At 48.6% G+C, this 15,632-nt stretch overlaps 1 protein-coding gene across 1 annotated transcript in view; it reads right to left on the reverse strand.

Annotated features, from left to right (window-relative positions):
• The window catches only part of LOC135035633 (disks large homolog 1-like), a gene marked incomplete at its 5' end in the record, with an annotated part of 265,854 nt that extends 250,888 nt beyond the window's left edge, over nt 1-14,966 (reverse strand). The window contains 2 exons of the mRNA XM_063954353.1: nt 7,591-7,661; nt 14,850-14,966. Coding sequence (XP_063810423.1) covers nt 7,591-7,661; nt 14,850-14,966 — 188 coding nt within the window. The remainder of the gene's footprint in view (nt 1-7,590; nt 7,662-14,849) is intronic.
• Between the last annotated feature and the right edge of the window lie 666 nt (nt 14,967-15,632).

The following is a 15,632-nucleotide window of genomic DNA, read 5'->3' on the forward strand; positions in this document are numbered from 1 at the left end:
CACAAAGTTCCCACCATTGGTTACAATGGAGCGCATAGGCGCTACATTGTAACACTGCCGGGTGCTGCCTGTCATACACTACAGGAGTATAATATATGTGTGTGTATAATATGTGTGTGTGTATGATATATGTGTGTGTATAATATATGTGTGTGTATAATATGTGTGTGTGTATAATATGTGTGTGTGTGTATAATATATGTGTGTGTATAATATGTGTGTGTGTATGATATATGTGTGTGTATAATATATGTGTGTGTATAATATATGTGTGTGTATGATATATGTGTGTGTATGATATATGTGTGTGTATAATATATGTGTGTGTATGATATATGTGTGTGTATAATATATGTGTGTGTGTGTATGATATATGTGTGTGTATAATATATGTGTGTGTATAATATGTGTGTGTGTATGATATATGTGTGTGTATAATATATGTGTGTGTATGATATATGTGTGTGTATAATATATGTGTGTGTGTGTATGATATATGTGTGTGTATAATATATGTGTGTGTATGATATATATATATATGTGTGTGTGTATGATATATGTGTGTATAATATATGTGTGTGTATGATATATGTGTGTGTATAATATATGTGTGTGTGTATGATATATGTGTGTGTATAATATATGTGTGTGTATGATATATATGTGTGTATAATATATGTGTGTGTGTGTATAATATATGTGTGTGTATAATATATGTGTGTGTATAATATATGTGTGTGTGTGTATGATATATGTGTGTGTATAATATATGTGTGTGTATGATATATATATATATATGTGTGTGTGTATGATATATGTGTGTATAATATATGTGTGTGTATGATATATGTGTGTGTGTATAATATATGTGTGTGTGTGTATGATATATGTGTGTGTATAATATATGTGTGTGTATGATATATATATATATATGTGTGTGTGTATGATATATGTGTGTATAATATATGTGTGTGTATGATATATGTGTGTGTATAATATATGTGTGTGTATAATATGTGTGTGTGTATGATATATGTGTGTGTATAATATATGTGTGTGTATGATATATGTGTGTGTATAATATATGTGTGTGTGTGTATGATATATGTGTGTGTATAATATATGTGTGTGTATGATATATATATATATATATGTGTGTGTGTATGATATATGTGTGTATAATATATGTGTGTGTATAATATATGTGTGTGTATAATATATGTGTGTGTATGATATATGTGTGTGTATAATATATGTGTGTGTATGATATATATGTGTGTATAATATATGTGTGTGTGTGTATAATATATGTGTGTGTATAATATATGTGTGTGTATAATATATGTGTGTGTGTGTATGATATATGTGTGTGTATAATATATGTGTGTGTATGATATATATATATATATGTGTGTGTGTATGATATATGTGTGTATAATATATGTGTGTGTATGATATATGTGTGTGTGTATAATATATGTGTGTGTGTGTATGATATATGTGTGTGTATAATATATGTGTGTGTATGATATATATATATATATGTGTGTGTGTATGATATATGTGTGTATAATATATGTGTGTGTATGATATATGTGTGGGAAGGGGCATCACAGCATGGGCTTTATCTGGGATCAATCTTGTCATGCCCCTTCCCTGCGAGGCATGCGCCTTATGTCCCTATTGGAAAAATATAAAGGGGGGGGGGGCAATTCTCTTTCTGGCACACAGCACCAAAAAGTCCAGTTATGGCTCTGCATGATGGTATGAGACACAGGACGCATCTCACCGGCTCCAGTATGATTTCCCCATGGACGGAGTGCCGGAGGTCAGAATCCCGACAGCCCTCAGAAAGTATCCTAAGCCTCCCCTGCACACTACCCTAAAGGCCCGTACACACTGGTCGATGTATCTCCGTCGTTCACAGACGTATCGCGTCGGCCGCGCAGCACAGCCGACAGCCAATATATCTAACGATATATTGGCCCGTCGCTGTGTGTGTACGGGGCGGTCGTCCGACCGCCCGTACACATGCTGCGGCGGCCGGCGGTGATTGACAGGTGAACTGGGCGGGCGCTCGCGCCCGCCCAGTTCATGACGTCAGTCCCCCGACGGATCGGGCTGTGTGTATGCACAGCACACTGCCCGATCCGTACATAGATATATCTGCAGATCAATTGATCTGCAGATATATCTAATAGTGTGTACCCACCTTTACCCTACCCTGTGGGTGCCTAACCCTCCCTTCCCCGCTGCCTAAACCTAACCCTCCCCTTAACATTGCCTAACCCTTACCCCCCTCCCGGGTCCCTAACCATAGCCTTCCCATCCCTGCATCTGATCCCCCATTCTAATGACTAAACCTTACCTCCTAGGTGAGCGCATCCCGCTATAACAACGATCGGGATTCCAGGAGTCGGTATTCTGATGTTGCGATTTTGATGTCGGTGTTATGCCATCGTTCGGGATTCTGATGTCGGTATTTCGGCCCCCGAGATCCCATCCGGTGGCATCTTAACTGCATCACATCTCATCGCAAGCATAACAGCATTTACTAACTGCATAAAAAACATCAGAAAGAACAGCTCTACCGACAACAGCGTCCTCTGCAATACAAGGACTTCCGTGTTTTTTACCTGGGAGTCCTTCTGCACATGAGCTGAGTGATGCACGTGCAGTGGGGGGTGCTAGGAGGGATTGGACCCCTTAAGGGGAAAGATGGATAGAAGCCCATAGGCTTCTATAGGGTAGTGCCATCTACAGATGGCGTTGTCCATAGCGTCCAAGCTCCAGAATATATCATTCTGCTGCATTGTCAGATGTTGGAGGACCAGCTGCACTAGACAGAGAGCCCAGTAGACAGCTCAAAGTTCCAGAGTATTGATCGGAAGGTGGGTGTCTTGTGCCATCCACCAACCTTGAAAGGACCGCTGGCATCCCCATCTGTGCAGACAGGACAGTGGTGAGGAGCAACCAATCCTGAATCCAAAAGGGGCAGCCCTTATCCAAGTGAGAGCTCTGGAGCCACCACAAGATGGTCCTCTCAATAGAGGATGATTGATTGCATCAGGGTTGTTTCTAGCCAATTTGGCTCCCAGTGCGAGATTTAAAATTGCGCCCCCCCAATGACATAAAAAAAAAATGCGCCCCCCCTAGATTAAAAAAAAACTTGCGCGCGCGCTCCCAGCAAGCAGCTGTGACCTCATTTTGATGGGCGTGGCTTCATTTTAATGGGCGTGGCCTCGTCGGAAAAGACTACCTTATACCCCGGTATTTGACCCTGCAGCAACAGATCATGGCCACCATAGGAAAAAATAAATTCTACCATATTAAGCCCCACACAGTAATGCCCCCTGCACCATATTATGCCACACACCGCAATGCCCTTGATACATTAAATCCCCACATTACAGCAGACAGAGTCCCCATTTTATACATTACGGCAGGCAAGAGTCCCCATTTTACACATTACAGCAGGCAAGAGTCCGTCATTCCGCAAAACTCCGCCCCCCCGAGCTGGGTACTCAGGGAGAGGGAGGAGGAGGAAGCCAGGGAGCCACAGTCAGTGCCGAGGCGGGCGCCCCGTGCGATTGCACTGCTCGCCCGCCCCAAGAAACGGCCCTGGATTGCATCCTGATCTGCTGATGGGATTTTGATCCATCTGGTCAGAACGTTCATCTGAAGAGGCCGGGAGGGAAACTGGGCATACGTCATAATATCAAAGGTGGAAATAAGCGATCCCAGGATCCGCATGCAGGACTCTATTGACACCAGGCAGCGATACAAGAACCTGCAAATCCAGTCCTAAATGTCCCAAAGCTTGTCTGCAGGAAAGAAGACCCACTGAGCCCTGGAGTTCAGCAAGGCTCCAAGGTGGAGCATCTCACGAGACAGAGTCAAGGAAGATTTCGTCCATTTGATAATACATCTGTGAAATTGGAGAAGATCTATCATGAGACTGAGGTGTTTCCTCAGGACATCCAGAGACTGGGCCAGGATAAGAAGGTCATCCAGGTAAGAATCCTGACCCCTCGGTGCCTCAAGTGAGCCGCCATGAGTTTCATGAAGACATGATGAGCCATGTAAAGACCAAATGGTAATGCCAAAAATTGGTAGTGGTCCTCCTGGAATGCAAACCGAATGAAGTGCTGGTGACCTGCTGGATAGGAACATGTAAATAGGCATCCTGGATGTCCAATGAGGCCATGAAATCTCACTATTCCTTTGCCAGAATGATGGAACGTAGAGATTCTATGCGGAATCTGGGGATCCGCAAGTACCTTTTGAGGGTCTTGAGGCTGAGAATCGGTCAAAAAGAACCGTTCCACATCTAAACCAAGAAGATGGTTCTCTCAGCCAGAGGAACCGAACAGGTATCTTGGAGGTCAAGAGGGACTGAATGGGCAGTTTTGGAAGCCGCTACCGTGGCTATGATTTTGTCCAATTCAGGACCAAAGAGAACATCCCCAGAATAAGGAAGGGCCGCAAGGGCCTTCTTAGTGGTATTTGGCCGGAGACCCTCGTCAACCACATGGTAAATGGCGGCCACGGCACTGAATGGGGTTAACCCTCCGTGCCTGGTGCCATTTTTAAGAGACAATAGGTGCTAGGCGCCCTGAGTAAATGTATTCCCGGTGCTAGACGCCATTGGGTTAACAATGTACACTTCAATGTGTTTGATGTGCCGCTGCCCCGGACCTCTCCGGCGGCCGCATTGATGCTTGCAGTGCACCAGGGGCCAGTGTATAAGAAGCCACTGCATCCGGGACTTAGTCCCATGCTGCAGGGATCAGTGCTGAACGCTGTGGTCTGGGAGCTCCGCTCCTGGCACCACAACCTCCAAGGCAACACTACACATTGTTCACCCTGGGTGTGCCAGGGGTGGAGGGAGCTGCACGGAGTCATGTCTGGTATTCTGGGACCTCCGGCCCCCGGAGTGGTGGCGGGGAGATTAGAGCCACCGTAGCTATCAGTGCGCCGCACATATGGGGACCAGGCTAGCTGGGCACTGAGAAACCAATCAGATGCTGTCTATCATTTCTTTATTGCCTTTTAGAAAATGACAGCATCTGATTGGTTGCTATGCGCAACATCACCAATTCTCTGTTTTAGAAGCTTTAGTACATTTTTCCCTTAGAGTTTGAGTCTGTGTGCCATTAATGAAATCAGTGGGCTCTCCTAGTCAAGACAAAGGAAGCTGATACCTCGGAGGTTACCGGTGTCAAGAGCCGACTCACCCAGATAGGAAGCTACTTCTCTAATATGCACCACTAGGGGCAACTGGTCTCTGTGGCAACCAGAGGAAAGACTCTCTTCCAGGGTATCTCCCCAGGTGCCAATGGCCTTAGACACCCAAGCAGATGCCAGAGCCAGATGTGCAATAGCACCTGCATGGGAATAAATAACCTTAAGTAAGGCCTCCAACTTACTATCTGGTGGATCCTGAAGAGAAGTCTCATTAGGGATAGGAAGGGTAGAGTTCTTAACCAGAAGAGCGGGAGACTCCCACTTGGTACATTCCTTGGCAGAGAGTGGATAAAAGGGTGCAATGCAGTTGGAGACCTGAAACCCCCTATTAGGAATGGTCCAAGCCTCCGTTAAGAGTTCTGCAAGTTGAGCAGATTTAGGGAATTCCACCAAAACTCATTTCTGACATTTGAAAACCAGAGCTTTGAACTAAGGGACGATTTCTCATCCTCAATTGAAAGGACCAATTTAACCGCCTTAATTAAGGGCGCTACATCTACCTGAGACAGGATTCCTCCTGTACAGAGGAGGTTTTAATGTTGGAAGTAACAGATACATCCTCATCACGGTGTCTGAGGAGTCTGATGCATAACCAAGCTGGGGGGCAGAGCTTTCCCATCTGAATGGTTGTGCTTGGAAAAGCAGTCCTTATCCAGCATCTGTGCTAGACCCTGCACTGTCTGTGAGAAGGAACTCATCCATGGTGGTTCCAAAGCGGGTGGTTGCAGATTAGACTGCAAAACTGTAGCATGCTAGGCCCCGTAGTAGGGGTGATGGGTTCAGGGAATGTCAGGCGATCAACCAACTGCGACATTACCTGCGATAGAGAGGTAGCCCACACCGGCTCCTGGTTAAAAGCTATGGATGGGACCTCTCGTTGTGTGTCTGTGCAACACCGGATACACAGACTATCCTGGACTGGATCCTGTGGGGACAGACCAGCAGAACAAGTTCTGCATGTATGCAACACAGGAGATCCCACCTCTTTGGGTGCTTTGCTCTTGGAAGACATGACCAGAAACCAAGGCAATTCCCACACACAAAGCAACAGAGATGTGCAATCAAGGAAACGTGAAGGTCCACACAAATTAAACAAGTGGGGCCAAGTAGAGGGGGGAAAGGAAGCTGTCTCATGAGGGAGGGGTAGTAACCCAGTGGTGGGAAGCCTCTGTAAGGGGTTGCGCTGTGGGCTAGGGGAGGAGCTAACGGGGAGAGCCTACTTTCCTTATCTGACGTAGATCCCTCAGGGCGGGTTCTGTATGTACAGTTGTTGTAGTGCCAGCAATCGCTGGCTGCAGCACGCTGCATGCATGTCACTGTCTAGGTGCACCCAAAGCACGTGTGCCTGGAATGTATTTTTACACTTTAGAGAGGGCTAGTGGAATAATTTTCTATTAGTTTAGGGGGGAGCGGAGGCAGGATAGGTGAGGATTGGTGAGCGGAGGCAGGAGCATCTTTATGAGATGTCCTCACTGTTTCTCCTCTGCAGAGGACTGTGCCCCCCTGCATGCCTTTCTCCTTTATTCTGTGATGCCATGCATGTTTGTGTGTAGGTGATGAGACTGAGTGACTGTCAGGGGTGTCCGAGGTGTCACCAGGAGGTGGGGAGTGATGTGTAAGTATGGGGAAATAGCAGATGTGTCTGGAGATTGTAGATGTGTGCTGTGCTGGAACTCTCTGGAAGTGACATCACTGACACTGGTGGGAGGGGTCACAGTTCACCCACGTGATGACATCAATTTTATCAGCAGTCAGTTTTATTATATAGATAGAGGTGTCTGGAAAAAGATGTGATGGGATGTACAATTATAAGAGGACCAGTAAACAGAATAGAATTGTCAGACTTGAATGAGTACAAAGTGGCTCTGCCATTCCACGGCTGCTCTGCCCACACCGCTACAGGGAGCTGAGGCTCCTCCCACATCTATAGGACAATGCCCTTAAGGATCATCTACATTCATTCTCTTTCCCTTTTAAACTTGAAAAAAGGGAAGTTTAATTCCTGTGAATGGCTGCCAATCGTCATCATCATCATCATCATCATCCTTGTGTATTGTATATCAGGGCTCGCACCCCCGCATTATATACAGCTCCCGACCTCCGTATATACGCCTGAGGCGTATATTATCCTTACATCCAGCTGCACTTGTGGCCCCTCTGCTGTAAGAGAAGCTCCTCCCTCCCAACATGGCAGCCGGGGGTGAGGGAGCAGTGCCACTATCTTCTATCTCACTATGATTCAGCATGTGCTCTATGCTACTCTCTGACTGGACAAATGAAGGTAGCCAGGAAAACATGTCACCTAAGACTTACAGAGAGAGCCATCACAGGAGCGGACCTTACCTTCTCTGTGGGTCTGATGAAGGACGTCGCTGAGTGCTGAGTCAGTGTTACCTCATAGTATTCCTGAATATCTGGAAGAGACACAAATATAACATATATACTACACCGCACCCCTGCAGGGACCCCACCACCTGCCCCTTCCCAACACTGTGCGCCCCTTCCTAAACTACCCCCACCCCAAATCATCTCTCTTACAATGCACCACACCTCTGCAGAGTCCCCACCATCTACCCCTTCCCAACATGGCGCACCCCTTACCAAACTGCCCCCACCTCAAATCATCTCTCTTACACTGCCCCGCACCCCTGCAGAGTCCCCACCATTTACCCCTTCCCAACACGGTGCACCTCTTACCAAACTGCCCCCACTCCAAATCATCTCTTTTACAATGCACCACACCTCTGCAGAGTCCCCACCATCTACCCCTTCCCAACATGGCGCACCCCTTACCAAACTGCCCCCACCCCAAATCATCTCTCTTACAATGCACCACATCTCTGCAGAGTCCCCACCATCTACCCCTTCCCAACATGGCGCACCCCTTACCAAACTGCCCCCACCTCAAATCATCTCTCTTACACTGCCCCGCACCCCTGCAGAGTCCCCACCATCTACCCCTTCCCAACACGGTGCACCCCTTACCAAACTGCCCCCACCCCAAATCATCTCTCTTACAATGCACCACACCTCTGCAGAGTCCCCACCATCTACCCCTTCCCAACATGGCGCATCCCTTACCAAACTGCCCCCACCCCAAATCATCTCTTTAACACTGCACCGCACTCCTACAGAGTCCCCACCATCTGCCCCTTCCAAAATCTGCTCTCTTACCTCCTACCAAACTAACTCCATCTGCCCCCTTCCACATCAGCTTTCTTATACTGTACTACCTACCAAACTACCCTGCTCCATGTCTCCTACTCAACTCCTTCCACTGCACCTCCAACCCCATCATTCTCCTATGCTGTCACCCATCTCAGCTCCACCAAACTACCCTGCCCAATGTCTCCTACTCATCTCCCTTCCACTGCATCTCCAACCTCATCATTCTCCTATGCTGTCTCCCATCTCAGCTCCAGCAGGACTACCCTGCTCCATGTCTCCTACTCATCTCTCTTCCACTGCATCTCCAACCTCATCATTCTCCTATGCTGTCTCCCATCTCAGCTCCAGCAGGACTACCCTGCTCCATGTCTCCTACTCATCTCTCTTCCACTGCATCTCCAACCTCATTATTCTCCTATGCTGTCTCCCATCTCAGCTCTAGCAGGACTACCCTGCTCCATGTCTCCTACTCATCTCTCTTCCACTGCATCTCCAACCTCATCATTCTCCTATGCTCCCACCAATCTCATCCCTGTTCCACTGCACCTCCAACCCCATCATTCTCCTATGCTCTCACCCATCTCATCCCTGTTTCACTGCACCTCCAACCCCATCATTCTCCTATGCTCTCAACCATCTCATCCCTGTTCCACTGCACCTCCAACCACATCATTCTCCTATGCTCTCACCCATCTCATCCCTGTTCCACTGCACCTCCTACCCCATCATTCTCCTATGCTCTCACCCATCTCATCCCTGTTTCACTGCACCTCCTACCCCATCATTCTCCTATGCTCTCACTCATCTCATCCCTGTTCCACTGCACCTCCAACCCCATCATTCTCCTATGCTCTCAACCATCTCATCCCTGTTTCACTGCACCTCCTACCCCATCATTCTCCTATGCTCTCACCCATCTCATCCCTGTTTCACTGCACCTCCAACCCCATCATTCTCCTATGCTCTCACCCATCTCATCCCTGTTCCACTGCACCTCCAACCACATCATTCTCCTATGCTCTCACCCATCTCATCCCTGTTCCACTGCACCTCCTACCCCATCATTCTCCTATGCTCTCACCCATCTCATCCCTGTTTCAGTGCACCTCCTACCCCATTATTCTCCTATGCTCTCACCCATCTCATCCCTGTTCCACTGCACCTCCAACCCCATCATTCTCCTATGCTCTCACCCATCTCATCCCTGTTTCACTGCACCTCCTACCCCATCATTCTCCTATGCTCTCACCCATCTCATCCCTCTTCCACTGCACCGCCAACCCCATCATTCTCCTATGCTCTCACCCATCTCATCCCTGTTCCACTGCACCTCCTACCCCATCATTCTCCTATGTTCTCACCCATCTCATCCCTGTTCCACTGCACCTCCAACCCATCATTCTCCTATGCTCTCAACCATCTCATCCCTGTTCCACTGCACCTCCAACCCCATCATTCTCCTATGCTCTCACCCATCTCATCCCTGTTCCACTGCACCTCCAACCCCATCATTCTCCTATGCTCTCACCCATCTCATCCCTGTTCCACTGCACCTCCAACCCCATCATTCTCCTATGCTCTCACCCATCTCATCCCTGTTCCACTGCACCTCCAACCCCATCATTCTCCTATGCTCTCACCCATCTCATCCCTGTTCCACTGCACCTCCAACCCCATCATTCTCCTATGCTCTTACCCATCTCATCCCTGTTCCACTGCACCTCCAACCCCATCATTCTCCTAAGCTCTTACCCATCTCATACCTGTTTCACTGCACCTACTACCCCATCATTCTCCTATGCTCTCACCCATCTCATCCCTGTTCCACTGCACCTCCAACCCCATCATTCTCCTATGCTCTCACCCATCTCATCCCTGTTCCACTGCACCTCCAACCCCATCATTCTCCTATGCTCTCACCCATCTCATCCCTGTTCCACTGCACCTCCAACCCCATCATTCTCCTATGCTCTCACCCATCTCATCCCTGTTTCACTGCACCTCCGACCCCATCATTCTCCTATGCTCTCACCCATCTCATCCGTGTTCCACTGCACCTCCAACCCCATCATTCTCCTATGCTCTCACCCATCTCATCCCTGTTTCACTGCACCTCCTACCCCATCATTCTCCTATGCTCTCACCCATCTCATCCCTGTTCCACTGCACCTCCAACCCCATCATTCTCCTATGCTCTCACCCATCTCATCCCTGTTCCACTGCACCTCCAACCCCATCATTCTCCTATGCTCTCACCCATCTCATCCCTGTTTCACTGCACCTCCTACCCCATCATTCTCCTATGCTCTCACCCATCTCATCCCTGTTCCACTGCACCTCCAACCACATCATTCTCCTATGCTCTCACCCATCTCATCCCTGTTCCACTGCACCTCCAACCACATCATTCTCCTATGCACTCACCCATCTCATCTCTGTTCCACTGCACCTCCAACCCCATCATTCTCCTATGCTCTTACCCATCTCATCCCTGTTCCACTGCACCTCCAACCACATCATTCTCCTATGCTCTCACCCATCTCATCCCTGTTCCACTGCACCTCCAACCCCATCATTCTCCTATGCTCTCACCCATCTCATCCCTGTTCCACTGCACCTCCAACCCCATCATTCTCCTATGCTCTCACCCATCTCATCCCTGTTCCACTGCACCTCCAACCACATCATTCTCCTATGCTCTCACCCATCTCATCCCTGTTCCACTGCACCTCCAACCCCATCATTCTCCTATGCTCTCACCCATCTCATCCCTGTTTCACTGCACCTCCAACCCCATCATTCTCCTATGCTCTCACCCATCTCATCCCTGTTCCACTGCACCTCCAACCCCATCATTCTCCTATGCTCTCACCCATCTCATCCCTGTTCCACTGCACCTCCAACCCCATTATTCTCCTATGCTCTCACCCATCTCATCCCTGTTCCACTGCACCTCCAACCCCATCATTCTCCTATGCTCTCACCCATCTCATCCCTGTTCCACTGCACCTCCAACCCCATCATTCTCCTATGCTCTCACCCATCTCATCCCTGTTTCACTGCACCTCCTACCCCATCATTCTCCTCACCCATCTCATCCCTGTTCCACTGCACCTCCAACCACATCATTCTCCTATGCTCTCACCCATCTCATCCCTGTTCCACTGCACCTCCAACCCCATCATTCTCCTATGCTCTCACCCATCTCATCCCTGTTCCACTGCACCTCCAACCCCATCATTCTCCTATGCTCTCACCCATCTCATCCCTGTTCCACTGCACCTCCTACCCCATCATTCTCCTATGCTCTCACCCATCTCATCCCTGTTCCACTGCACCTCCAACCCCATCATCTCCTATGCTCTCACCCATCTCATCCCTGTTTCACTGCACCTCCAACCCCATCATTCTCCTATGCTCTCACCCATCTCATCCCTGTTCCACTGCACCTCCAACCACATCATTCTCCTATGCTCTTACCCATCTCATCCCTGTTCCACTGCACCTCCAACCACATCATTCTCCTATGCTCTCACCCATCTCATCCCTGTTCCACTGCACCTTCAACCCCATCATTCTCCTATGCTCTCACCCATCTCATCCCTGTTCCACTGAACCCCATCATTCTCCTATGCTCTCACCCATCTCATCCCTGTTCCACTGCACCTCCAACCCCATCATCTCCTATGCTCTCACCCATCTCATCCCTGTTTCACTGCACCTCCAACCCCATCATTCTCCTATGCTCTCACCCATCTCACCCCTGTTCCACTGCACCTCCAACCACATCATTCTCCTATGCTCTTACCCATCTCATCCCTGTTCCACTGCACCTCCAACCACATCATTCTCCTATGCTCTCACCCATCTCATCCCTGTTCCACTGCACCTTCAACCCCATCATTCTCCTATGCTCTCACTCATCTCATCCCTGTTCCACTGAACCCCATCATTCTCCTATGCTCTCACCCATCTCATCCCTGTTCCACTGCACCGCCAACCCCATCATTCTCCTATGCTCTCACCCATCTCATACCTGTTCCACTGCAACTCCTACCCCATCATTCTCCTATGCTCTCACCCATCTCATCCCTGTTTCACTGCACCTCCAACCACATCATTCTCCTATGCTCTCACCCATCTCATCCCTGTTCCACTGCACCTCCAACCCCATCATTCTCCTATGCTCTTACCCATCTCATCCCTGTACCACTGCACCTCCAACCACATCATTCTCCTATGCTTTCACCCATCTCATCCCTGTTCCACTGCACCTCCAACCCCATCATTCTCCTATGCTCTCACCCATCTCATCCCTGTTCCACTGCACCTCCTACCCCATCATTCTCCTATGCTGTCACCCATCTCATCCCTGTTCCACTGCACCTCCAACCACATCATTCTCCTATGCTCTCACCCATCTCCTCCCTGTTCCACTGCACCTCCAACCCCATCATTCTCCTATGCTCTCACCCATCTCATCCCTGTTCCACTGCACCTCCAACCTTATCATTCTCCTATGCTCTCACCCATCTCATCCCTGTTCCACTGCACCTCCAACCACATCATTCTCCTATGCTCTCACCCATCTCATCCCTGTTCCACTGCACCTCCAACCCCATCATTCTCCTATGCTCTCACCCATCTCATCCCTGTTCCACTGCACCTCCAACCCCATCATTCTCCTATGCTCTCACCCATCTCATCCCTGTTCCACTGCACCTCCAACCCCATTATTCTCCTATGCTCTCACCCATCTCATCCCTGTTCCACTGCACCTCCAACCCCATCATTCTCCTATGCTCTCACCCATCTCATCCCTGTTCCACTGCACCTCCAACCCCATCATTCTCCTATGCTCTCACCCATCTCATCCCTGTTCCACTGCACCTCCAACCCCATCATTCTCCTATGCTCTCACCCATCTCATCCCTGTTTCACTGCACCTCCTACCCCATCATTCTCCTCACCCATCTCATCCCTGTTCCACTGCACCTCCAACCACATCATTCTCCTATGCTCTCACCCATCTCATCCCTGTTCCACTGCACCTCCAACCCCATCATTCTCCTATGCTCTCACCCATCTCATCCCTGTTCCACTGCACCTCCAACCCCATCATTCTCCTATGCTCTCACCCATCTCATCCCTGTTCCACTGCACCTCCTACCCCATCATTCTCCTATGCTCTCACCCATCTCATCCCTGTTCCACTGCACCTCCAACCCCATCATCTCCTATGCTCTCACCCATCTCACCCCTGTTTCACTGCACCTCCAACCCCATCATTCTCCTATGCTCTCACCCATCTCATCCCTGTTCCACTGCACCTCCAACCACATAATTCTCCTATGCTCTTACCCATCTTATACCTGTTCCACTGCACCTCCAACCCCATCATTCTCCTATGCTCTCACCCATTTCATCCCTGTTCCACTGCACCTCCAACCACATCATTCTCCTATGCTCTTACCCATCTCATCCCTGTTCCACTGCACCTCCAACCACATCATTCTCCTATGCTCTCACCCATCTCATCCCTGTTCCACTGCACCTCCAACCCCATCATTATCCTATGCTCTCACCCATCTCATCCCTGTTCCACTGCACCTTCAACCCCATCATTCTCCTATGCTCTCACCCATCTCATCCCTGTTCCACTGCACCGCCAACCCCATCATTTTCCTATGCTCTCACCCATCTCATCCCTGTTCCACTGCACCGCCAACCCCATCATTCTCCTATGCTCTCACCCATCTCATCCCTGTTCCACTGCACCTCCAACCCCATCATTCTCCTATGCTCTCACCCATCTCATCCCTGTTCCACTGCACCTCCAACCACATCATTCTCCTATACTCTCACCCATCTCATCCCTGTTCCACTGCACCTCCAACCCCATCATTCTCCTATGCTCTCACCCATCTCATCCCTGTTCCACTGCACCTCCAATCCCATCATTCTCCTATGCTCTCACCCATCTCATCCCTGTTTCACTGCACCTCCTACCCCATCATTCTCCTCACCCATCTCATCCCTGTTCAACTGCACCTCCACCCACATCATTCTCCTATGCTCTCACCCATCTCATCCCTGTTCCACTGCACCTCCAACCTCATCATTCTCCTATGCTCTCACCCATCTCATCCCTGTTCTACTGCACCTCCAACCCCATCATTCTCCTATGCTCTCACCCATCTCATCCCTGTTCCACTGCACCTCCAACCACATCATTCTCCTATGCATTCACCCATCTCATGCCTGTTCCACTGCACCTCCAACCACATCATTCTCCTCACCCATCTCAGCTGGCTCCCACTGATCCCCCTTCCCTACCATGATTCCTCTAGTCCTTTCCCCCAACCTATCTGCTTTAAGCTGCTTCCGGGCACCGATGTGTCTCTCCAATAATAATGGCAATCACTGATTCTTACCCAGCAGAGCTTGGAATAAGTTACTCTGAAATATACGGATTAGATTCTCAGCTTTAACACGTAGCGCATCATCGAGAGCCAAGGTGTGTTCCATGATATTCAATAGAGTCTGTGTATCTGAAATATATGACAATACCGTTATTTATATACAGTAACAGTATACAGTAACGCTCTTTCTCAAATAGGATTCAAGGTGCTTATGGAAACCATCAAAAAATCTGTGTGTCCCTCAGCAACTTGCTAAATAGAAATGTCCTGAGTAAGAAAAAACATTTTGCTATCCCTAATGCACAACGAGTGAAACATAACACTACATAATATCAGAAACTACAGAGGCGTCTCTGTCACTGGGGGTCCCGAACACTAGGTATGGCTCCAGGGTGCCGGACCCCACCACGCCGGCACAGGCTGGCCACCCCAGGGCAGCACACAGGTAAAAATTAAGAAATTAGTAAGGGTTAATTAATAAGCACATACTGTAGGTGCTATGTACAGTGCATCTGGAAAGTATTCACAGCGCTTCACTTTTTCCACATTTTGTTATGTTACAGCCTTGTTCCAAACTGGAATCAGTTAATTTTTTCCCTTCAAAATTCTACACACAATACCCCATAATGACAACGTGAAAAAAGTGTTTTTGAGATTTTTGCCAATTTATTAAACATAAAAAATTTAGAAATCACATGTACATAAGTATTCACAGCCTTTGCCATAAAGCTCAAAATTGAGCTCAGGTGCATCCTGTTTCCACTGATCATCCTTGAGATGTTCCTACAGCTTAAT

This window comes from Pseudophryne corroboree, unplaced genomic scaffold (assembly GCF_028390025.1).
Source record: "Pseudophryne corroboree isolate aPseCor3 unplaced genomic scaffold, aPseCor3.hap2 scaffold_608, whole genome shotgun sequence".
Classification (NCBI taxonomy): Eukaryota; Metazoa; Chordata; class Amphibia; order Anura; family Myobatrachidae; genus Pseudophryne; species Pseudophryne corroboree.